The sequence below is a fragment of the Mastigoproctus giganteus genome, chromosome 11, assembly GCF_048544385.1.
Source record: "Mastigoproctus giganteus isolate SK-2022 chromosome 11, ASM4854438v1, whole genome shotgun sequence".
Lineage (NCBI taxonomy): Eukaryota > Metazoa > Arthropoda > Arachnida > Uropygi > Thelyphonidae > Mastigoproctus > Mastigoproctus giganteus.
Window position 1 is genome coordinate 98,799,651 of NC_143585.1, and position 25,700 is coordinate 98,825,350.

The window sequence follows — 25,700 nt, forward strand, 5'->3', positions numbered from 1 at the left end:
CTTGTAAATAATATTTATAATTATATTGCTAATGTATACCTTAATGAAAAAAAATCAAATAACTTTTGCTATAGAGTTAAATTAAAAAAGTATCGCACATATGCAGAGAAAACTACAGTGAACCTAATATCCCAGCAGATTGTGTTAGTCTGGCGGGAGTGTTCAGAATCGTGGCGAATCTACGTATAGGCAGGAATTTACCTCGCACAAATCGCTAATATTGCCTGTTTGATACTAGGATGTTCTCTAACATATTGTTTCCTAACCACTTTTTTTAGATATGGGCCATTTTTATGTCTGAGATGGAAACGACTGACCACTTTTATACCGTAATTGAGGTAGGGGTCACGGACCATAAAAAATAAAAAAAAGTATTAGACTATGCATGAATATCTATTAATAGCTAGTTTTTAAACATAATGATATGTATTTATACTTAATATATGTAGTATACGTTAGGTTGTTATCGGTATTTCCCATCACTGTTAATGGGATTGTTACCTAAACAAAAAAGCTTTGTTTTCCTGACAAGCCCTGCGGACCAGTTTTATAAGTTACACGGATCACACGGGAAATATTGCTTTAACGTTCACGATAGTTAGCCTACGTAGCGTGGAAACAGTAAGGGATATTACACTGTTCGCTCTGTGGTGATGTGCTTGTGCGCTGGATTGATAAAATCGGATAATATGATCAAACATTCTTTATGTTACAGAATGAGCATTTTCATAAGCAGAATAAAATTATTATAGAGGGATGAAAAGACTCCACTGTGTAAAATATTAATAACATTAATTCGAAACTCCCTTTATCTGTATTGTAGCTTTCGGCAGATAAATATTATCAGTAATTCATGCAAAGTGTTTGCTGGTGTCAACAATGATCTGATTTTATAATGATATACTATGTCAAGTAATTGATTAATACTAATTAATAGGGTATACCTGAGTATCAAAATGCGGAAGGTTCTGAAGTTCTCGCTGAAATGCCAGAATATCTACCTCGCTTGTATTTTGACTATTACTCTGAGATGATGTGAAACTAGTATCATGTTGCTGCATCTTATTTTTCTTCCTTCTAAGGCTAGAAAACCTAAAAGTTTTCTTATTGTGAAAGGCAGGAGAGGCAGAAGGTGAGATGTCTTTATTACAGGAATCAGAACATTCTAATGGCACACTTTTTTCTCTTACCACTGGTTGATGTGCTGCTACAGTAACAGTAAGTGAAGAAATTGGTGCAGAAGTATGAATAACTACTCTAGTGTCGGCAGAACCTTTCAAAGAGTTTCTCCTTTCAATATCTACATGAACAGGTGATAAAGACGGAGTAGAACAGTTGATAGTTAAGTTCACTTTTCTGCGAGAACGTAGAGAATCCTCAGTTCCAGAAGATCCAGCCCGACTGCGATTTTCTCCTGATGCTACACTGGAACGCGAAGCAGTACTCTGCCAGCGTCTTTGAAATATGCTACCTAATAGTTTATGCTGAAGTAATCTCAGAATTATTAAAGGATGAACGGAAGCTGTAAGCGTTGTCAGGAAGAAAGCTGCATCTGGTATTTCTACTGCATTATCCTCAACAGCAATGCAGGGAGCCCCTAAAACAGAAAGAGGGTTATCATATTAATAACTGTTAACAATTAAAATACAGTATAATGAATAATAAATTAATAACAGATTATGAATAATATCAGAAATGTAAAAGAATGCTCGACCTTTTACTCTGTAAAACAGTAAAAGTTCAACATATAACGTTGAATTTAAACAAAAAGCGAGCTACATATAAATATACAATGAACACTATTTACACATGCTGTTTTAAAGCTTAGGCTCGACCTTCTGACTTTAGTTTTCATCCAGAAAGTGGCAGTGCTAGAGAGTGGTTTTTGATTTTATATTCTGAACCAACCATTCTCTGTTTGCTAGGGGATAGTGAAAATTTCCCTAGTGTGAGCTTTAAAGTAATGGGAATTAGTTATCTTAATAAATATCAGTGCAGCTGGTCATTATTTAATTAGTCATTAAATAATTACATTTAATACTTAAGACATTTATTTTTGCACATGTATGGAGACAGTCACAGGTAATAATTATTTGACAGACATCTGCCTGTCAATAATGACTTTTCTCAAAGTTTGGGCTATGTGTTTCTGTTATGATTTGAAATGCAATTATACATACGAAACTAATTATAAGTAAATTAAAGCAAATTTGGATAAGACTGTAACAAAATTATTAATATCTGAGAATGTTTCCATGTGGTACTTCGTTAATGAAAAGTCATGCATTTAACATGAGCACCCGAAACGGATCTCCTAAATGAACTTAAATTCTAAACCAGATTTATTTTATAACGAAATTTCTGACTATTTCCAGTTGATAAAATAGTTTAAATAAATAAACAGTTTAAACACTTACAAATACAAAACTATTGATAAAAATAAGCCACTGAACATGAGCATTGATAATTAAGATTGAATATTGAACTCAAACTACTGATAAAATACAACTAAAGAACGAGAGAGAGAGAGAGAGAGAGAGAGAGAGAGAGAGAGAGAGAGAGAGAGAGAGAGAGAGTACGGGAGTTGAAAAAACTATTAGATTAATAATGATTAAACAAGAATTTAAAAGAACAGAAAACGGATTGTCGGAACGTTCAGCTCGATCTACAATAATTACAAGATATTAGAATGAACTCATGGTTAGCACAGTATTTAAGATCACCATCCAAACCGTGTGAAAAAAAGTCCTGGATTCGAACCCAGGTTAGGTGTTTTTACAAAATAGTTGAATAAATCGAACTGGAGTTGCATGGTTTTATACTCAAAACTACGCAATTCCAGATCGATTTATAGTAAAAAAAAAAAAAAGTAAAGTGCAGCCATTATCAACCCACTGCAGGATGGAAGCCTCCTCAACAATTCATGCTGAGGGAAATGGACCATAATCTGCCACGCTGGTCCAGTGCGGGTTGGCAGATCGACCGTATTCCGCAGTCAGGGGCTTGAACCCCCGTCTACTCAAAGAGCGTGTGTTACTGCACTCCCCCTCCTGCCCACTCGGCTACGAAGGCCGTCGATTTATAGTATCCAATCTCAAAGGGGTTATTATTTAGAGGCGATAGCATTGAATACGCGGTAAGCGACAGCACTTTTTTATGAAACTTGGGTATTTCGTACAGCAATCAGGCAAACCTATTAAAAAACGTTATTACAATATACTGGTGTCTCATAGCCTTAGTCGCTTTGACGATTAACACACACACAACGCCACTAATGGACTGTTAGAGGGCGAGGAAGGCGTTCTGAATATCCTTTGTCTTTTATGTTCGTCTTTAATCGTTATCAGCATTTACTATTTTTTGTGGGTTCAGTTATTACAGGTTTTGTTTTATCAAGGAATGGAAACTGTTTCATCTTTTACCATAATATAACCGCAGCTTAGAATTTTAGTTCATTTAGGAGGCCCATTTCAGACGTTCAAATATAAGTGGCTTCTCATTGATAAAATGTCAATAACTACAGAAACGGATGTCTAGTAAGTGGCGACACTGTTCCATAGCTTGTCAATATATCCATCGTTAAATATTCTAACGCTTCGAGGTGCTTTGAAATTAGCATATCTGAGTACCGAACTGATTTTTTTCCTTTAAATAACAAGTTGATCGCAATTTTTGATACTGACAGGCCCATGCATTAAAAATAATTTGTTCCACTTAGCCAACCTACAGTCTTCATTTCTACAAATGAAGCTTTATAGCATGTATGGAAAGATGTGCTAGGAAAATTTCTGGAAAATAGCGTACTGGATATTAGTCATTGCATAACAACAACGCTCCTACTCTTTGCAATGTGAATATGTGACATTTGCCTAAGGACAACATGGCTGAGGTCTACACCAGCTGTTTCTCAGATATAATTACCTGTAAAATTTTGCATTCAAAGTGAGGACAATTCATTTTTCAGAGAACCTGGAAAAATAGTAAGATGTACTGAAGGAAATCAAAGACAATGACTCTAAATGCTGTAAACTGTGGCAGAATCACTGAACTTACTAAACCACGTTTAAACGGCGTTACTTCGAGCTGAGAGCATTGAATACACGGCAAGTGACACCATTTTTTTTTTTTTATTAGAACCATACTTACTACTTTCGTATGAGATGTAATAGTGTAGAATACCTCTATATCTTTCATTATGGGCTATTGTTCTATTTCCACTTGCATTTGTGTTTTATTGGATAAATGCATTTATTTATTTACAAAAACCAGCAAATCAGAAAAGCGTTTCCTAATAAAGCAGCTTGAAAAAAGCATAAATCGCAGCCTGCACCTATAGAGAATAACAGAATTTCGGCATATATTTTATTTCTATATGAAATGCGTTAATAAAGTGAGATACACTAACTTTTTTCCCATGGACTTCATTACAACGATGACGTTGTCTTTTTTTTTTTTTTCATGTTTACTCCTGATAAAACCCAGTTAGAGAGAGAGAGAGAGAGAGAGTGTGTGTGTGTGTGTGTGTGTGTCTATTGTAATGTATAGGGAAATATGATACATAAACTGGATGATACAATAGCCCAAAGGAGCTAATATAAAATACGGAAATATCCTCTGACTAAAAAAAAGACGCATGCTAACAAAATTGAATAAATTATGATTAGGATAAATTATTTTATACGCCTCCTTTCCTGTTTCTCTAGCAATTCTTGCAAGTTTGTCCCTTTTCTTTAGCATGTTACAAATTTTGTTAGACATAAATGGGCATAATTTCCGTCTTGGCCTAGTGGTCTTTTTATTCCCTGGGATCCTGATGTATGACGCGCATTTTTCGTAACTATTTAGGATATGCTCAAAGAAGTTCGTCGCAATTTCAGGATCATCTGTAGCAATCACCCCATACCACAAAGACTGCTGGAGATCATAACAGAGCTGATTGAGAGAGCCTGGAGTCACAGATCTCTAAGTGTGCATGATCTCTTCCACAATTTCTTCATTTTAAATTACCATTAAGATGGGACGATGATCAGAAATGGTTGCATCCAGTACTGCATAGGTTAGTGAGCATTCCCGAATTGCGAAGTCAAGAAGGGAATTGTGGGACTCTCCCATTCTAGTTGGATAATTCCGTCAGTCAGAAGACAAAAACCATTGGAAAAATGACATATAGGAGGTCTTGCACTTCTAGGAAGTGCAAGACCTCCAAGAAGACCACAACAGATCAAAAGAAATGAAACAACTGTACAGCTGGCAACACAGATGAGATACCTCGGAGTCATACTCGATAACAACCTCTGCTTCCAACAACACCTGAAACACTTAAGAATTAAAATCAGAAGATACACAGCTCTGGTTGCCAGGATTTCCAGGTGTGACTAGGTCCTCGATAAGAGATCACTCCCCCTATACTACAAAGCAACCTTCCTACTAACGATTTGTTACGCGGCCGCAGTCTGGTACCTTTGACTTCCTCTCTTTGCAACTTGACTTTCTCCAGTCCAACTTTCCTAACAGTGAGGTAATTTTCCTTGGTGATTTTAACGTTCACAGCTCCAGCTGGCTTCCGCTTTCTAGTCACACCGACCCAACTGGTCGAGATGCTGAGGCTATTACAATTACTAATGACCTTGCACACATTATTCATTTACCTACAAGAATACTAGACAATGCAAAATGGGATGACCTGCGAGATTTCTTTTCTTCTTTTCCTTGGTCGGATTACTGTTTCAAAATTTCTGATGTCAAAGTTTGCTCAGGTCGTGTCAGTGAAATTATTCTTGCAGGAATGGAATCCTTCATCCCACACTCCACTTTAAAATCTCAACCGATATCTAAACCTTGGTTTTCCAATAAATGTGCTAAGACTGTTCAAGAGAAGAATGTTGCATATCGTAATTGGCTTGGTTCTAATTCTTCAGTTTCATTTTCTGCCTACACCAAAGCTCGCCACAATTGTAAAGCAGTTATTAATCAGTCCAAACTAGAGTTTGAACAGGCTAAGAGTAGAAAACTTGCTTCTTGCCCTAATTGTAGCCGAGCAATCTGGTGTCTTGCCAAAACTATTGGCAGCAACTTTTGCCAAATCTCTGCTCTCACCTCTGTCCAAACCAGATGGTTCTGTTGTCACTTCAGCCAAGGATAAAGCTGACATGATAGCATCCCATTTTTCTTCCAACTCATGTATTAATGATCTTGGTAAAACAAGATCATTAATACAATAATACCTCCCTCCATTCAATGCCTCCTGTGGCCTTCCGTCAAAATGATGCCAGAAGGATTTGACGAATCTTGATGCTAAGGAAGCTCCAGGTCCCGATGGTATTTCTCACTTGTTCTCAAAACCTGTGCTCCTGAATTTACTCCTATTCTTTGCCGCCTTTTTTCTCTTTCTTATTCCAAAGGTGTTTTTCCTTCTGCTTGGAAATTTGCTCATATCCAGCCAGTTCCTAAAAAGGGTGACAAATCCTTCCCATCCAATTATCGTCCCATTGCAATTATTTCTATTCTTTCTAAAGTAATGGAGAAATCAATTAACCGCCAACTCTTAAACTACCTAGAAACCTTCCGTCTGATCAACAATCGCCAGTATGGATTCCGTCAGTGTCGATCCACTGGTGATATTCTGGTTTATGTTACCCATTTATGGATTAATTCGATGGAAAGGTTCGGTGAAACACAAGTAGTTGCTCTTGACATCTCAAAGGCTTTCGATCGTGTTTGGCATAAAGGTCTTCTAAACAAGCTTCCATCTTATGGTTTTCCTACTGTTTTTAGTAATCGGTTATCCAGTTTTCTCTCTGATCGCTCACTTAGGGTGATGTTGTTGTTGTTGTTGTTGTTATTTGGTTTTGTAGGAGCATTAGCAACTAAGGCCATATTGCTCCGGGGATATGCGGTGGTCATTCCCTGACCTTTCCGCATCCTCCGTATTTGGTGGGCACGGGCTCGAACCCCGGTCTTATCAAGAAGCGTGTGTTACGCCCTGGTGCTCCTGCCCACCTGGTTACGGAAGCGCCCTAAGGGTGATGGTAGATGGCCCTATCTTCTAACTTCTCTACTAATGCCGGTGTCCCCAAGGTTCAGTTCTTTCCCTCACTCTTTTCCTCTTGTATATTAATGACCTTCTTCCATTGACTGGAAATCCTATCCATAGTTTTGTCGATGATAGCACACTGCATTCCACTTTCCATTTTGAGAAACCTTGCCCTGCTCAATCAGCTTCAACTTCTCAAAAATCTGCTACCAATTCCTTAAATGCCGATCTTCAGGCAAAGACAACTTAGTTGATTTCAACCCTTCTAAAACTCAGTCTTGTCTTGTATCTCGCAAAAAGGATTCTTCTGCTCCTATGCTTATCTTTAATGACACACCGATTTCTAAGCAAAATGATATATCTTTTTTTTTTTTTTTTGGGATTACCCTGACTTCTAATCTCTCTTGGCACAAGCACATTACAAATATTGCTTCCTCTGCATCTAAAAAACTTGGTTTTCTCTTTCGCTCTCGGCGTTACTTTTCTTCCAAACAGCTGCTCACTCTGTATAAATCGCAAATTCGCCATGCCATGGAATATTGTTCCCACATCTGGGGTGGTGCTCTCAAAACCTCTCTCAGGCTTCTTGATTCCATTCAGAAGAGGGCAGTTAGGTTAATCAATAATTCATCTCTAACAGAGTCTCTCCACTCGCTGTCTCATAGACGTCTGTTTCTGTTGCATGCCTCTTCTACAGATACTTCCATGGGCACTGTTCTCCTGAATTGGCTTCTATAATTCCCGCTCTCTCTTTCAAAACAGTCCGAACACGTGCCGCCACCAGCCAACATCCATTTACTGTACAACTTCAAACTCACAGAACCAACTTTTCATTTTCTTCGTTTATTCATTCAACTGCCGTTTTCTGGAACAACCTTCCTTCATACCTATTTCCTGAAAATTACAGTCTACAGAAGTTTAGGTCCAATGTCAACAAATATCTTCTTTCATCTTCTCAACCTTCAACCCAAGCATGGTACCAAGTACTATAGGTTCTAATACCTCTCGTGTTTGGGGTTTCCATTAAAAAAAAAAAAAAAAAACATAAAACAACGATGGCAGTAAACAAAAGAATCCTGGACTCGATCCAAAGAACAATACTCCTAGCAATAACCCGAGCATGTAACACTGTCAGTACGCGGCACTGCAGGTCCTGGCGGGGGCTCTCCCTCTGGACCTGGAGATTGTAAGACGGGGCCCGCTCTATCAATTGTCAAAAGGAATTTCGATGACATTCATGGGCTTCACTACGGTACCCGCAAACGGCAAGACAGCAGAAAAGAATCGACTGGCGATTCATCTGAAACAGGAATGGCGAAACCGTTGTACAACCTCAACCAAAGGAGAGATAACAAAAGTTCCGACCCAATGTCAACAAATTCTATCCGAGATCACCAGGGCTATACTAAACAACGTTCCAACCAGGGCTATACTAAACAACGGCAGCCGTAGCCAAGCGGTCAGGCGCGCGGGTGCATAAGCACACATGCCTTGAGGCAGGTGGTGCAAAAGTTTTTGCCAGTATTATTGAGGATACCTTGCGAGTAGGAGTAATCTACAGACCAGGTGATTGTGAAGATTATGACAAAAGCCTCTACATGCAAATGGAATGGGCAAGTAAGCGTCAATGCCTTATTATGGGTGATTTCAATTTGCCTCTAATTGATTGGAGTAAATGGGAAGGAAACTCGACATGGGGAACAAAATTTTTAAATCAACTAGATGACTGTTATTTGTATCAACATGTCAGGGAAAGTACTAGAGAAAAGAATATCCTAGACCTCATCATCACACATGAATCAGATGACATAACAGGGCTGACAGTAGAGGAACCAGTAGCAGGAAGTGATCACGGAATTCTACGGTGGATGATGACGAGAGAGGTAGCAGAAGTAAAAGGCAAAGGAATGGGTTTTAATTTCAGAAAAGGAAATTACGATGCCTTAAGGTACTACATGGCCTCTATTAACTGGGTAGATATCGCGCTGAGAATGAATACAATTGAACTGCGGTACGCTTTTAAAACATTAATCACAGATGCCTTCAATGCGTATATACCATTAAAAAAATACTCCACGAGAAGGGTTCCAAGTTGGATGAATAGTGAAGTTGCCACATTACTTGAGCAGAAAAAGGTGGCATGGAAAGGTTACAGAGCAATAAAAAGTACTGAAGCCTATAACAGCTACAAGGTGATCTGTAATAGAGTCACAGAAAAGGTTCGACAGGCAAAGGTAGTTTATGAGAAATCACTAGCAAACAGAGTAAAGAGGGGGGGGATAAAGAATTCTTCACATATATAAATGCCAAGAAGAGCAGGACAAACCAGATCGGACCTTTACGTAAGGGAAAGGGGATAGTAATAAATACACCAGCTGCCGTTGCAGATGAACTCAACAGTTATTTTGCATCGATATTTACAAATGAAAAGCCTTTTGTGGCAATGGGAAATTGTGGGAGCGAAGTTAAAAAATATGTAATTAATGATATTGAAATTTCGCAAGATTATTTAATGAAAAAACGTTTGAGCCTACAGACCAGTAAGGCTCCGGGAGTTGATGGAATATACCCTATAATCTTAAGGGAGGCGGCAAGCGAGTGCATTGAACCATTGAGGCTAATTATGCGAGCATCACTAGACTCTGGGGAGATTCCCTTGGATTGGAAAAAAATGCAAATGTATCTCCCATACATAAGGGTGGCTCTAAAAGTGAAGTTGGAAATTATCGACCTGTCAGTCTGACTTCAGTAGTAGGGAAAATCATGGAGGCAATGATCAAGGGTGGAATTCAGGATCATTTGGATCGAATTGAAATTCTCAAGGATACTCAGCATGGTTTTGTAAAGGGAAAATCATGTTTAACAAATCTGGTTCGCTATTTCGAAAGGGTCACTCACGAGCTGGATTTAGGGAATAATTTCGACATTGTTTATTTAGATTTCAGCAAAGCTTTTGACTCAGTCCCACATGAACGGTTGCTTTATAAGCTGGAACAGGTTGGAATCACTGGGAAAATCCTTAGATGGATAGAAGGATGGCTTCAGGGCAGGAGACAGAGGGTTGTGATAAATGGCTATTCCTCAGATTGGGTTGATGTAAGAAGTGGGGTTCCCCAAGGATCAGTATTAGGACCACTGTTGTTTTTAATTTTCATAAACGACATTGATGAAAGGATAGAGGGCGTGATGTCTAAATTTGCAGATGACGTTAAAATTGGTAGAGTAGTTAATGATCACTGTCAAGCTGAGCTTCTTCAGAGAGACCTAGATAGACTTCAAGAATGGTCAGAAAAATGGCAGCTGTGCTTTAATCCAACAAAGTGTAAGGTATTACACATGGGAAACAGTAATCCCAAAAAAACGTATTCACTTGGTGGAGTTCAACTAAACCCAGTACTGGAGGAAAGGGACTTGGGTGTTATGATACGGTCAGACATGAAATTCTCTGAGCATTGTAAACAGGTTGCAAGGAAGGCCCATGGTGTCCTATCGATGATCTATCGAACTTTTGCAAGTAGAGATAGGGATGTGATAATCCCATTATATAAGGCTTATGTTAGACCACACTTGTAATACTGTGTTCAAGTATGGAGACCGCACCTAAAGAAAGACATCGAGCTTCTTGAAAGGGTGCAAAGAAAGGTAACTCGCCTGGTGGGATCGGCAAAAGGGCGTCCTTATGAAGAAAGACTTCGAATATGTAGGTTGCAGAGTTTGGAAACTAGACACCTTAGAGGAGATTTGATTGAGGTGTTTAAGGCTCTGAGAGGCATCAGTAAAACGAATGAGGACAAAATTTTCAAGATTATAAATGATGCTAGAACTAGGGGACATAAATTCAAGTTACGGGGGGAAATGTTTAGATTGGACTGCAGGAAGTTTTATTTTAGCCAATGAGTTATAAATTACTGGAATAAGTTGCCTACATGGGTGGTAGAGGCCGACAGTTTGGGGAAATTCAAAGGTCATCTGGATAGTACTTTCGGGTAAGGGCATAGGATGATAGGTTTAATTTCCTTTTTATTTATATTTTATTTTATTTATATATATATTTTTTTATTTATTAATTATTATTATTTAGTTATTTATTTTATTTATTTATTTATTTTTATCATTGTTTTGTTCGGATTTTTTTTTTTTTTTTGGCTGGTGCAGCATAAGCCATAGGCTTTTTTGAACCATGCGGCCGTTACTAATACTAAATATTGAGTGACCGGGGTTCAAGCCCGTGACTCCTAAATACGATGCTGTTTCTTGTATTCTGTCTATCGTGGGAACTCCTCTGACCGTTTAGTCGTCCCGGAGTATAAACAGAAAATTTATTTATTTATATTTTCTAACGGGCCACGGACCCTTCAACGAGAAACTTGTAGCACTCGGACTGTCTGATGACCCACAATGCTCATGTGGGCAATGAAAAGAAAACCCAATGCCGTATCCCAATGAAGTGGACCTATAGTAATAGTGGACATGACACCTCCTGAATGTGACCGACAACACGGATGAGACAAAGCACAAGAACGAGACCATCGCATGAAGTATGACATTAGATATGACGTGACAACCACACGATTCAGACCAACTACAAACACAGGACAATGAATCTTGTTGACAACGCGCCAATGTGCGACGCGAATCGGGCCCTAGCCTGGCTCGCTTTAATTCACACTCCCTGGCAGAGAGAGAGAGAGAGAGAGAGAGAGAGAGAGAGAGAGAGAGAGAACTATCTGTCTTCCCGCTCCCTGCTGCTCTTTTTTCCTGGTGAGGCATGGGCATGCCTCACTGACCACCTGGGGGCATCTTCTCTGTCGTCCCCATACTTCTGTCTTTACCCCCGCCTTCAGTCTCCGTAGCCAGGTGGGAAGGAGCAGCAGTGCATGGCACACGCTTCTTGATTAGACCGGGGTTCGAGCCCGTCACCACCAAATATGGAGGATGCGGAAAGGTCAGGGAATGACCACCGCATATCCCGGAGCAATATGGCCTTAGTTGCTAATGCTCCTAAAAACCAAACAACAAACAAACAAACAAACAGCCTTCAGTCTCCACCCCTTATTCTATATATCAGCGTATGTCCCACACGTCAGGGCCTGCCAGAGTAAAACATACAGCTACTGGGTACCTGGTCTGCCTCCATGAGGCAAAGTGTGGGCAACGCTAGGTCCCATCAGGGGCCCAGCGGCCAGAAGAACAACAGTACACAACATTACACATATACATGATCCATACAGTTTTAAATCTCTGGCCTTTACAGTGAACTGTTACACCCACAATGAAAGAAACGCGGAGATGGGGGAACCCCCTGGTGCCGTTTGACATTAAATACACTTTACACCACTAGTTGGGATCCAGGACACCTTAGATACCTTGATGTATGCTGATGAATTAAAGATCCACACACCAGTCAAAGTCAATCATGACCCCACCAAATCTTACAACTACTCAATGCTTCCCTATCAATGTCCATCTACCTAAAAAAAAATTTCGCCTGCACATCAATCTGCAAATGTCATAAACCGTGATCTCTCACCAAAGCGGCAATGATCTAGCTTAACTTGGAAGGTGCCTCCACCCGCTTGTTCAAAACCACACAACTTTAGGGGTTATGTTTGATCCCAAATTTCGTTAAAATCATCCCCTAGTATTCTTCTCACAAGATCTGCTCGACTTGGGTAGCTGTGTAAACAGCATTTGCTGTATGTGATTGACAGATCTAGCATGGTCAGGTATGATGAAACCCATGTTTAGTCTCCAGAGAAAAGCACTTGGCATCTCCTCCCCTTCAATTAAACGTATTCACGTTACTAAGTACTACAGGTTTTGACACCTTTCGTGTTTACAGTTTTCATTAAAAAAATAATTAGATATAAAAATCTTGCGATACTTCAAAAAATGATAAATGAATATCACTTTATTCCAATAATTGAAAGTCTGATACAGTTGGAAGGCTAGGCTGGTTTCTTGCTGTAGGGTTTTAGGCTCATCAATTAACTAAATCCATATTATACTGAATAAATTATGTCTAAATTGTCTAAACGAAAAACCCGAGTTTCCGGAGGGGGAACCATGCTAACCTCGCCTGAGAACGACTAACTCAGCCACGTTGGGAAAAAGAACAAAAAAAAAAAAAAAATTCCTAGCTTATTGACTGAATTCGAACCCGGGTATTTTCCACCCGGTGTGGGGAAGACGGCGTTTCTAGAAACAGCGCGAGAGCCTAGAGGGCTAGAAGAGTGTATATACATTTATTAGCAATATACACTACTTACAAAACAACATATCTTATACAGAGATATGTTAATATCCAATAAAAGAATACCCATATTTCCCAAACTAGGACAAACTTGATACCATAGTATTGTATGCCCATTATTTTAAACGAACAAACACGTCAGTTCGTGGTGGCAGTTATTCAGCATCAGACCGACAGCAGATACATGTCATTATTCTTAAGAAAATTTATTTTTTCTTTATGGCTGATATCATGCAGGTATAGGCTGGTACTTCTATGCTATTATCAGTTTCCTAAAAGTTGTATGATTCATTGAAAAATTTCTCGAAAGTATTATTTAACTTATTAAATATCAACGAGCTGGTATTAATACCCTATCATTATGGAAACGTTTTAATGAAGCACTATATATTTATCTGCCCCAGAAGACAAGTTGAGTCATGCCAGGAGCAGGCATGAGTTAACTTGTCTCCTAATTTCTCTCCGTGGGTTATGAATAATGCTCTCAAGAGATGGAGCATCTATAATCTTTGTAATAATTTCGGCAAAGACCTTGATATCCTGGTAAGTGGTCCTCACTCTCCAGGATATCGTATTAAGTTTGGAGAGCAAGACAGTCCTACATATTGTAAATGGTTTCCTTGCCACCCTGTTCATTCATTTTATTAGACGATATTCAAGACTCACGGCCAGTTGGACAACCACACGGAGTAGATGTCGAAATGGTCGAAGGGACTACACAATATTGATGGCATCGAGACTACACAATATTGATATATTGTATGCAGAGACCAGGGTTTCTGAAGCCAACAAGCTCGTGCCTGATCCCCACATTGCAGCATAAGTTTTGGTTTTGGTCTCGGCAAAGTGCTGTTTGAATGTCAGACCCTTATCCCATGTAAGACCTAGGTCGGTATGGGAGTCAACGTTAAGGCTAATCGCACCATTAACGCGTATCGTCAATCACTTTATTTTTTTTTACGTGTAAGAGACAGCTGCACAGTTTCTTCAGGACTTATACTTAGCCCAATAGACTTCAGATAATTATCGAGATCTCCGATGGCTTTGGCAGTTTTCTCCTTCTAGGATATTTCTCGGGTCTTCTGATGCAATAAATCACTTAAAGTCGTCCGTGTGTGGTGAACACTCTGGTTGTTTTTCCCAAAAATGGTTCCAGCGATGCTGAAAACAGTAATGGAGATAGTACTCCCCATTGTCATACATCTCTGTCCGTATAGTGGGTACAGTTGTGGTTCAGAGTCTTTGTTTCTAATTTTCTGCATTTTAAAATGGCCATAACCATAAAAAGTGGGTTCCCTTTAATTTTAAAACAGCCACTGAATATATTAGTGAGCTGGTAGCGATACTCTGATATAAGGGCACCGATACCGCTATCATACGCGGCTTTCAAACCAACGACCATCACATTCAACCAGGCCCTGTCCAGTGTTTTCTGAATTATTATTAGTAGTAGTAGTGGAATTTTTTTTTTTTTTTTTTTTTGGCAGCCCAAAAAAAAAAAAAAAAAAAAAAATCACACCATTCCTTCCGAATGCTTGTCCAGTTCCTCCTTAAATTTATTTAACCATGACGACAGATGAAAGTTAGTTCCAGCAATTAACCACCCGCTGGCTAAAGGGAAATTTCCGCACATCTATTCTACATCTGTCTTTTCTTAATTTGAATTTATGCCCCCTTAGGTTCATAATCTGGACAAGCTAAATAAATTTTAAATTTTCTATTTATCCTCCGGGACGACCAAACGATCAGAGGAGTTCAAAAGATAGAAAGAATACAAGAAACAGCACCGTATTCATCAGTCACGGGCTTGAACCCCGGTCACTCAAGGCACGTGTACTTATGCACCCGGGCGCCTGACCACTAGGCTACGGCGGCCATCAGAATTCGGCGTGCTCAACCCATTCAAGGTTTTATATACCTCAATAAGATCACCGTACAGGTGCCTAGTCTCTAGCCACTGCAATCTCCAGAACTTAAGCCTCTCTTGGTAAGAGGGTCCCTTCATTCCCCTCACCAATGTTGTTGCCCTTCTCTGTACACGCTCAAGCAAATCTACATCCTTCCTAAAATGAGACCTCCAGACCTATACGCAGTACTCAAGGCGTGGCCTGACCATTGCCTTATACAGAGGGACAATCACCTCCTGTTCCCTGCAAGCAAAATTCCTATATATCATTGACAAAACCACATGACCTGCTTTGGCAGCCTGTCTGCATTGCTCAGAAAACTTCATATCTGATTGCACAATTACTCCAAGGTCTTTTTCATTTTCTACCACCTTAAGTGTAGTACCACACAGTTGGTACGTTTCTCTGGGATTACTTCTACCCATATGCAGTACTTTGCATTTGTCAAGGTTAAACTTCAGTTGCCACTTCTCTGCCCATCTGCCCAAATTTTCTAGATCTTGTTGCAGTAGGACACTGCCATTACTGTCATTAACAACCCAGCCAACCTTTGTATCATCTGCAAACTTCGACACTAAGCCTGATATACCTTCATCAATATCATTGACAAATATACAAAACAACAGTGGACCCAACACCGAACCCTGTGGGACTCCACTAATAACATTAGTCTACGAAGAGCAGCACCCATTGATTGCCACCCTCTGTCTTCTCCCACTCAACCATCCTTTTATCCATTGTAGCAACTTACCCTTGAATACCATTCTGCTCCAAGTTGTACAATAGTCTTCCATGCGCAACAGTGTCAAAAGCTTTCCTGAAATCCAAATATATAATATCAAAATTATTTTTTGCATCCAGTTCTTTTGTAACCACATCCTAATATCCTATCAAATTTGTCAGACAAGACTTTCCCTTAACAAACCCATGCTGTGTCTGAATTATTGCTATACATGATTCTGTAATGCATCTTTAACCAGTGACTCCATTATTTTACCCGGAACAGAAGTTAAACTAACTGTCTGTAATTACTCGTGTCACCCTTCGATCCCCCTTTGTGAATTGGGGATATATTTGCACGTCTCTAGTCCTGGGGACCTCCCCTGAGTCCAAGAATGCTGTCATAATTATGGCTAAGGGTTTCCTTAGTTGATTTTCCGCCTCTTTTAATATAACTGGATAGATCCCATCCACCCCAGGTGCCTTTCTTATATTTAACTTCAATTTCTTCTCCACTTTACTCTCAGTTATTACAAAATCATTAAGCACCATGTTACAATTTGATAACCTTCTGCCATTTTCAAACGTTAATAATTCCTCATGTGTGAATGTAGATGCAAAATACTCATTCAGTTTGTTTGCTATCTGAGCAGGATCATCAACAGTCGAACCATCGATATCAAGTGGACCAATCAGATTCATCCAATTCCTTTTAGAGTTTCTATAAGTAAAGAAATCCTCGCTGTTTTTCTTAGCATCCTTTGCCAAAGATTCCTCGTAATCTGCCTTCGCCTGCCTAACCTCCTTTGTGACCTGATTACAGACTAGCTTATATCTGCCATATGCTTCTGAGTCGCTTGATAATTCATATGCATCCCATGCATTTTTCTTGTCTGTCACGAATCTTATTAGTTCATTTGATAACTATTTAGGCCTAAACCTTGAACAATATTTTTTTAATAAGTATGAGACTTTTAGTAGCTTCCACGATTAATTCCTTGAATGCTTCCCACTTAGAAATTACTGTTGGTAACATCGTCAGTTTATCCCACTGTACAGAATTTAAAAACTGTCTGAGATCACTGCACTCACCTTTAGGGAAGCAAAAACCCTTTCCTTTACCCCTGATGGTAATTATATCTTTAAGTTGTTTGTTGTTGTTTGGTTTTTTTAAGAGACTTAGCAACTAAGGTCATATTGCTCCGGGATATGCGGTGGTCATTCCCTGACTTTTCCGCATCCTCCGTATTTGGTGGTGACGGGCTCGAACCCCGGTCTAATCAAGTAGCGTGTGCTACGCACTGCTGCTCCTTCCCACCTGGCTACGGAAGCGCCTTATCTTTAAGTAAATCCCACATCAGTACACTGTCATCACTGCCACCTATTGGTTCCTTTATCTGCAAATTCTTAATTCACGAATGACCACTGCTGATAACCAGATCAAGAATATTACCCTCTCTGGTTGCCTCTCAAACATGCTGCTGCTGCTGCAGAAACCAATCATTGAATAAATCCACAAAAGTCTTACTAGTGTGTGATTAACCAACCCACAAGTTCCAGTCAATATCTGGGAAGTTAAAATCCCCCATTATAAGACATTCTGATTTACTGGCCCACTCTATTTCTCTGTACAATTGTTCATTGTACTCATTCGAGTCATTAGGCTTAAAACACACTCCTACTCTTATTTTTGCTTTCGCAGTGCTTATGTCAAACCAAACTGACTCAGCAGTGCACTGTTCATCTATATCAACTGGATGCACTTCTTTTGATTTTATGTTTTTCTTAATTAACAGCATGACACCTCCTCCCTTTCTATCCTATCTATCTTTTCTGTACACACTGTACTCCCCAAATTCCAATTCTGCATTCCTAATATCAGTGTGACACCACGTCTCTGATATCCCAATAATATCCCCCTTTGATGTTTTGACCAATACTTCAAATTTATTTACTATACTTCTAGCATTGGTATACATGCAAGCATATATGCACCTTTTCCTAATGCCAGTTACCCTGACACATCCCATATACCCACCTGTTTCACTATGACTGTCATCAGTCCCTGAAAACCCCCCCGCTACTTATTCTAAAAGAAATTGTGCAAGAATCACCTCCACCTCTGCCTGCGGCTACTTTTAACCTTTTAGTCTGTGAATCCCCCCAAGCTAGCAGTTTTTCGACCCACCTAACACTGCCTCGATAGCATTAGCAAATATTCTTGCACCGTTTGTATTTAAATCTATCCCATCCCTGTAGAAGCAGTCTCTCCTGTTAACAAGCACAGACCACGCTGAAAAAAATTCTATCCCTTGAGCCTTGCACATTCCCTCCAGGGCCGAAATGATTGACAAGGCTATCATGTACTCCCTCCTATAGTGTCTGGGCAGAATTGCAGATACTTTCAAATTTAACCCTGACTCACGACGTTTTTGCAACATTGAGCAATATCGTTGGTGCCCTTAAAAGATGATATATGCTTTACAACTTTATCAACTTTTGTCCATGGCAGACACCCTGGTACTGTTCCATCTATCCTTTTTACATAATATATTCCCGTCTCACTGATAATAGAGTCATCAACAATAACTAGTTCCTTTGGGACCAGCGCATTCTGCCTTGGAAATTGCCGCTGTGTTGCCTGATGCCCAGGCGTGAGCTCTGGCGTTGAGTTGGGCAGCTGAGAGCTTGACGGGCCCCTCATATTAATTTCTTCGAGGGCATCTATCCTACGCCACAAGCTCTCATAGACGCCCAGTAGAACGATGAGTTGATGCCTAATTTCAAGACACTCTCTGCACCTGGCACACACAAAGACATCCTCCTTGGTTAGATCATGTTCTGTTCCAGAGAGTTCGGCAAACATTTCACACGTTGCACATTTTTTTAGGCTGTGATGCGTTGGAGAATCGCCCCCCCCTCAGTTCTCCCCCGAGTCACAGCACTCCTGCCACTTTGTGCCCGTTGCTTTGCTGCTCTAGTCTGGGGCATGATATTTTAAATTAATAAGATCAATAAATTTAATTAATTAATTGTCAATACTACACTATCTAATAGAATCCTAAATGCACTGATGCGTATTACGCTATATAATTATACGTTAGATCTAACCTAGTTGCCACAATTAAAAATTTGAATTCCCTACTACTCTATACAATGGCTGCAAGATTCGAACGAAATAACGGTTTTACGTATATTAAGTAGTAATCTATAAAAACTCTTTATCTAAATTAAAAATAAAAATAACCTGCGTAACTATAAGACTACATATAAACTACAATATAAAATAAACAATTAGGTAAATAAAACGGCAAATACATCGCTTTTTCGGAGCCTGTAATTCACAGCTGTAATTTTTAAAGAAATTCCGAAAAGCATTTCCAGCATGTTGTTATTGGTTGATCATTTCTTAATATATGTACGTGGGGGTGGGGGAGCTATGCCCAAAGCAATGTTGAATGAAATAACTTTTTGATATGGCGATCATAATCAGCTCCTCCGTCAAAGTGGGTTATCTGAACTGGAATAGCACCAGAAATGTTTCTACCGAAGCAGCATCTGGATAGGTTATGTCCCTGCAAAAAGAGAAATGATCTCAAATCCCAGAATAGATCTGGTACCAATGTAGAGTAAACAAGGCATAATACACTGAGTGATCACTGAATTATGACCACCTATCTAATACTTCGTAGGTCCTCCTTTTGCCCTCAGAACAGCAGCTATCCGACGTGGCAATGATTCAACAAGATGTCGGAAGCGTTAGGGAGGTATGGCCAACCAAGCTGTGTGTAATGCGGCTAGCAATGCAGGTATGTAGGTGATTGGCGTATATAGATGCCTGATATGCCTTTCCATAGTGTCTCACAAGTGCACTATGGGATTGATATCGGAGGAGTTCGCAGGCCAATCGATATGCTGGAAGTCATAACTGTGTTCCTCAGACCATTCCTGCACAACAAGTGCCCGATGACTTGGCGCATTTTCATTTTGGAACACAATGTGCATGGTAGATGAAGAGCCTCATGTTTTTGACGCCAAATCCGTACATGACCATCCACGGTATGGAGTAAATAACGTGACTCATCCGACCAGCACACCTTCTTCAAGTCTTCTAACGTCCAACTTGCATGCTCTTTGCACCAGGCAAGTCTTTTACGCCGATGAAACTTGGTTAGGAGGAGTTGCCGTAGGGGTCGTCTGCTGGTATAGCCCATACGTGCGACGTATGGTCATGTCAGATATTGTTCCGGGCTGACCCATGTTGTATTGGGTAGTCAAGTCTTCAACAGTGCTGCGCCTGTTCGCGTCCTTGGATCCGGCGCTCACCTCTGCCATCAACCTTTCGCTGACCTTTGCAGTTTTGCCGTCGAGTCGTTGTTTGACTCTTTTGACGTCAGTCCTGGTACACTTTAACTACGGCGGCTCTCGAACACCTCACCTTTCAGCCGTTTGGGAAATCGAGGCACCAGCTCGTCGAGCACCCACAGTCTGTCCTTTATCAAAGTCTGATAAATCCTTCCTTTTACCCATCACGCTCGGAATTTTTCTACCTACTGAACCACTTACACCTTATCTATGCTACGTAGGTCGACTAACTGCGCACTCTCATACCTCACGTGGTCAATGGGTCGCATTCAGTTTTCATAGGGATAGTCATAATTCAGTGATCACTCAATGTATAATGTAGTTTCCAAATTAGAACCAGATCGCATCCAGGAAATCGATGGTTCCATCCCAACAAAGCAACGTAGTAAGGGGTGCAGTCAGCGCTGATGCTGTTCGATTTTTACAATTGGATTCCAAGTGGACTCTGTATGGTGGTTGCCGTGTCCTGAAAATTACCATACTGTATATCAACAACTCCTTAGCCACATCTGTCAGGAAATACAATAGGAGCACTTACTTCACAGGCCGTATCTCTCACAGCCAAGACAAAAACATTGTGAGAGGCCTTAAAAACTACGTGGATTGTGAGTGTGGAATGGGATATTTTGGTTAGAAGCACAGAAGATGGAATAAAAGAAAGGAAGAATACGAAAAGCGCTTTCAACTCAAATATCTCCAAAGTTCCGAAACAGCAACCAGACACAGGCACACCAACGTAAACTGGAAGAACCTCACAGGAAAATATAACAACCGCAAACATCATAAGGAATAATTTTTTAAACAGACCCCTCTTCCATTCAACAGTCAATGGAAATTGAGGACTCATCGACAAAATCAGAATGTATAAACATCCGAAAGAATCTTTAAGAATCTGGTAACCAAGAGCGTTTCACATAACAAAAGCAGAGGCAAAACCCAACTTACATCCAACTGAGCCTCAGAGTAGCAAAAAAACGGAGGAGTTTATGCATATCAACTAAAGTCAGGAAAAGAAGAGGCGAGTCACCATAACCTTATTCGGCAAAATTTTATGAAATCGGTTAGTAAGACGATGGTTTGATTACCTTATAACTTGTTTCTTCAAAACAGAAATTTATCCTAGTCTTGCCGAACAGAATGAGATGTGCATTCTCTTCGTAGATACTAATAACTTTAGACGTTGTTTTGTCAAAGGCTGTGGCTTTTCAAGATGCAGCCGAAGCGTCATGGAATTGTACTAATATTTTTTCAATGTACTTATTTTAATAGAGATTGCAATACTGCAGTTTCTAATCAACGTAATGTTCGTTGCCTGCATGATATCTTACAATTCGTATATAACCCAGTACAGTCTTGAAATGCTAATTTTGTATAGAATCACCTCTGTGTACACAGAGGTGATTCTTTTCTTAATCTTAACTTGTGGTTTTATAATTGACTTTATCTTACAACACATTCTTTAAGGAAAATCGGCTGATTTATGAATTTATGTAATTTTTTACCAAACTGCTTTGTTAAATAAAATCAGAAATACAACACTGTATTTCAGAGAAAGCAATATCTATTGCCTAAAAGAATTAAAACTTTCGGCTATAATTAATCGGTAAATGCAAGATAAAAAGTACCTGTTCTTGTTATATTTTTTCCAGAAATTATCATTGTATATTCTTCCTTCTTTTCTTCATATTCTCCTCCCATTAAAAGCTTCCGCTGCATATCAAAAGCAGAGCTATTATTAAATAATGTAATAAATAACTTCTGAATTATTAAAAGTGTTTTCATTTAATCTGCTTATTACCTATCACTGCAATTTATATAGGAAATAAAAACAGTAATCAAAATACTGTTTACTCTCATGAAATTCACATTTTACAAATAATATAAACACTTAACAAAAGTAGGAAAAGTAAATACACAAAACAGTATTAATCAGAAACCACAAGAAATATTCAATATAACCATATATCATATCGCAAAATACAGTACTACCATTCAAAATACTTACCAGAAGTTGTGTCAAAAGTAAGGAAATCGCCAGTGATTTTTTTCAGAGAGTGTACCACAAGGATCAACTCTAGGACCTTGCTACCCAATTTTTATGAATGACCTGCCACACAACATTAAGGACAGTAATATGGAAATCATCAGATTAGCCGATGATTAAAAGATTCACTTTCCTAACAACGATGAAATGGGTGCAGAAAATCTTCGTTGTGAAAGCAATGTTTTTTTTGGAAAGGGATGGATTTAGCAAGCAAGATATTAACAAGGAAGTGTTCTGCTCCCTTTCATTCACCGGATTTAGGAAAACAAACATTAAAAACACTATACCGTTAATCAAGTTAGTTGGTTTTTTTTTTTTTTTTTTTTTTGTTAGTTGTTGGCGCATCGGCTTCTGTGGCCATAATGCACCTCCGAAAGTTTTGCATTTACTCTGATCCAAGCCCGATTTGAACCCGCCACCTTTGGGTTTCCAGACATGCACTTTACCCACCCGGCTAGCCGGGGAATCAAGTTAGTGCCAGAGTTTATGACGTGAAAGGATTAAGAATCATTTTCTTGTTTGATCGATGCAAACGATTTCTTTAACTGAGAGGGCAAAAAAATCCGGCTCTTAGTGCTTTTTTTTTTCTTTTTAAGGCAGCTGTTACACGAACAACAGAATTCGTAGTTGATGCATTGAATGTATACAGCTGAACTGAAAAGGGAAACAGAAAGCTGATGAATTTCAAACACTACTACCTCATAACAGGAATTCCTTACGTCCCAACTCAGCCTGCTGTCTACTCCGCTTTCACTGTAACTATAATTTTACAATCAAACTTTTCTAACAGCGAAATATTTTTTCTAGTGATTTTAATGCTCACAACTCCAGCTGTCTTCAGTTTTCTTACTACACAGACCCAAATAGTACAGAAGCTACTACTGACCTACTAGTACAGAATTACTACTGACTTTATCCAACTTTTTTCTTTATCTACTAGAATACTAGATAATCTTAAGCACACACCAAGTACTCAATCTTGTGTGATCGTGTCAGTGAAATAAATCTTGAAAGGATGAAATCCTTTATTCCTCATTCTACTCATAAATCTTGTCCTTTATATGAACCCTGGTTTTCTAATAAATATGCTAAGGCCGTTCGCGATGAGATGGATGCCAGCCATTTGCGATATGGCTAGCATCCATCTTAACTCCATCTTAAGTTTCTGTCTCTACGCTAAAGATCACAATGGCAGTAAAATGTTATTAATCAGGCCAAACTCGATTTTTTAACAGGCTCAGAGTTAAAAACTTGCTTCTTGTCCAAACAGAAGTCGAACTTTCTGTTTCCTGGTGTAAACTATAGCGAAAAATTCTGTCCATCCATACGTCCACCTCTGTTATAATCCGATGATTCTGTTGCATTCTCAGAATACTGATGATCTTACAAATCACCTTACACTATACAAAATACCGGCCATTCAATGCCTCGTGTTCTTCCGACAGATGCGCAACAGAAGAACTTTGAACAATCTTAATGGCAAGAAGTCTTCAAGTCCCGATGGCATTTCTCATCTGGTTTTCAAAACATTGTACGAAATGCCATCTTGAGCCTATGTTCCAGAGGCTAACTCCAGGCTTTTGTCGCCTTTTTACTTTTTCTTATTCCATTGATGTTTTTCTTTCTACATAAAAATTTGCTTATATCCAACCAGTTAATAAAATGGGCGAAAAATCTCTTCCTTGCCAATTATTTTATTAATGCACTTAATTCTACTCTTTCCAAAGCAGTGGAGAAATCCAATAACTGCCAAGGATTACACTATTTCTAAAACCCAGCTGATCACTGATTGCCAGCATGGATTCTGTCTTAATCCACTGTTGGGATATTCGCTTATGATACTCATCGTTGGACAAATTCGACAAAAAAGTTCGGAGAAATTCAAGGGATTGTTCTTGACATTCCCAAGGCTAAGGATTGCGCCTTCTTTTTTGGAATTGGGTGGTCAATTTTCTCTCCGACCATTCACTGTGGATGATGGTTAAGTTGCTTGCTAACTTCTCAACTAATGTACGTGTTCCCCAAGCTTCAACTCTTTCTCTCACTCTTTTTTTCTTCTTGCATATTAATGACCTTCCACTAGCTACAAATTCTATCCATAGTTTTGTCGATGATAGCACAGTACATTCCACCTTTCAGCAGCTCCAATTTCTCCGAGTTCGAATAGCAATACTTTAAAAATTGATCTGCAGGTAATTTCTTCAAGAAACCTTATTTCAATCCTTGTAAAATTCAGTCCTGTGTTATTTCTTGTCATTTTCGCAAAAAAAAAAAAAAAAAAAAGTTTCTGCTCCCATTCGCATTTTAGATAACTCATATTTCTGGACAAGATCCCATATTTCTATTGGGGATTACCTGACTTACAATTTCTCTTTGCCTAAGCACATCACAAGTATTGCTTCCTCTGAGGGGGGAAAAAAAACTTTATTTTTTCATCTCTTCGTTACTTTTCTCCTAAGCAACTACTGACTACGTAGAAATCTCAAATCTGCCCTAATATGGAAAGTCCCGCCACATCCAAAATCTTTCTCATGCTTCTAGACACTCTCCAAAAGACAGCAGCCAGGTTAATTAATAGCCCTTCTCTTACAAACTCTGTCCACTCTCTCTCGCACAGATGATGTTCAATTTCTGCTACATGCCTTTTCTGTAGCTATTTCCATTGATACTGTTCTTCTGAATTGGTACTACAGATTTTAGTACCGCGTGTGAAAACTATCCTAATTGTTTTCCTATTCCTAGAAATTATAGTTACTGAAATCTTGTAGGATAATTCTGAAACTAGTCATTATGATAGCATTTCCTGAACACCCTTACCTGAGGTCACAGTTCCTTTTCAGGCCTAGAGAGGAGATCTTACACTCTCAGATTTCTAAAGTCAAGACTACATCTACTGACTGCTGAAAGAGGACTGTTTCATTCGTGTTGCATTCAATAAATGATTTCCAACCCTACTGAAGTCATCAGCAATATCAATGAAGAAAGATTAAGGAACATACTTGGGCAACATGTTTCTTCACAGAAGTCATATCCTCAATGGGAAAGGGATTGCGAACCTGAAAATGATTGATCGACTTGCAACATATTTGTCGGCAAGCCCATGCCGCAAGAGAGATAAACAAACATTCTACAAACCAAGTTACAATACAAAGTAACTGTTATTTAAATCTTTTTAGTGCTTCCTCGTTTTAAATGAACAGTATGCATAATTAAATTAAATTTAGCGGTAAAGAGATCTACAAGGATGATGTTTATTATTTTGTATAATTAGGTCCCTGTTTTACGCTTTCATCTAGTTATGACTGCTTAGCATAAACTGATGACTTCATCACACAAGATCCAATTTACCTAACAATTAACTGCTGTAACTAGAACAGG

General features: G+C 39.2%; 1 protein-coding gene across 1 annotated transcript in view; it reads right to left on the bottom strand.

The window, feature by feature from the left end:
• Positions 1 to 25,700, bottom strand: part of LOC150078287 (uncharacterized) — a 910,840-nt gene that overhangs the window by 685,863 nt on the left and 199,277 nt on the right. Inside the window, 3 exon segments of the mRNA XM_090384522.1 lie at positions 945 to 1,192; positions 1,274 to 1,597; positions 21,904 to 21,988. Coding sequence (XP_090240648.1) covers positions 945 to 1,192; positions 1,274 to 1,597; positions 21,904 to 21,988 — 657 coding nt within the window.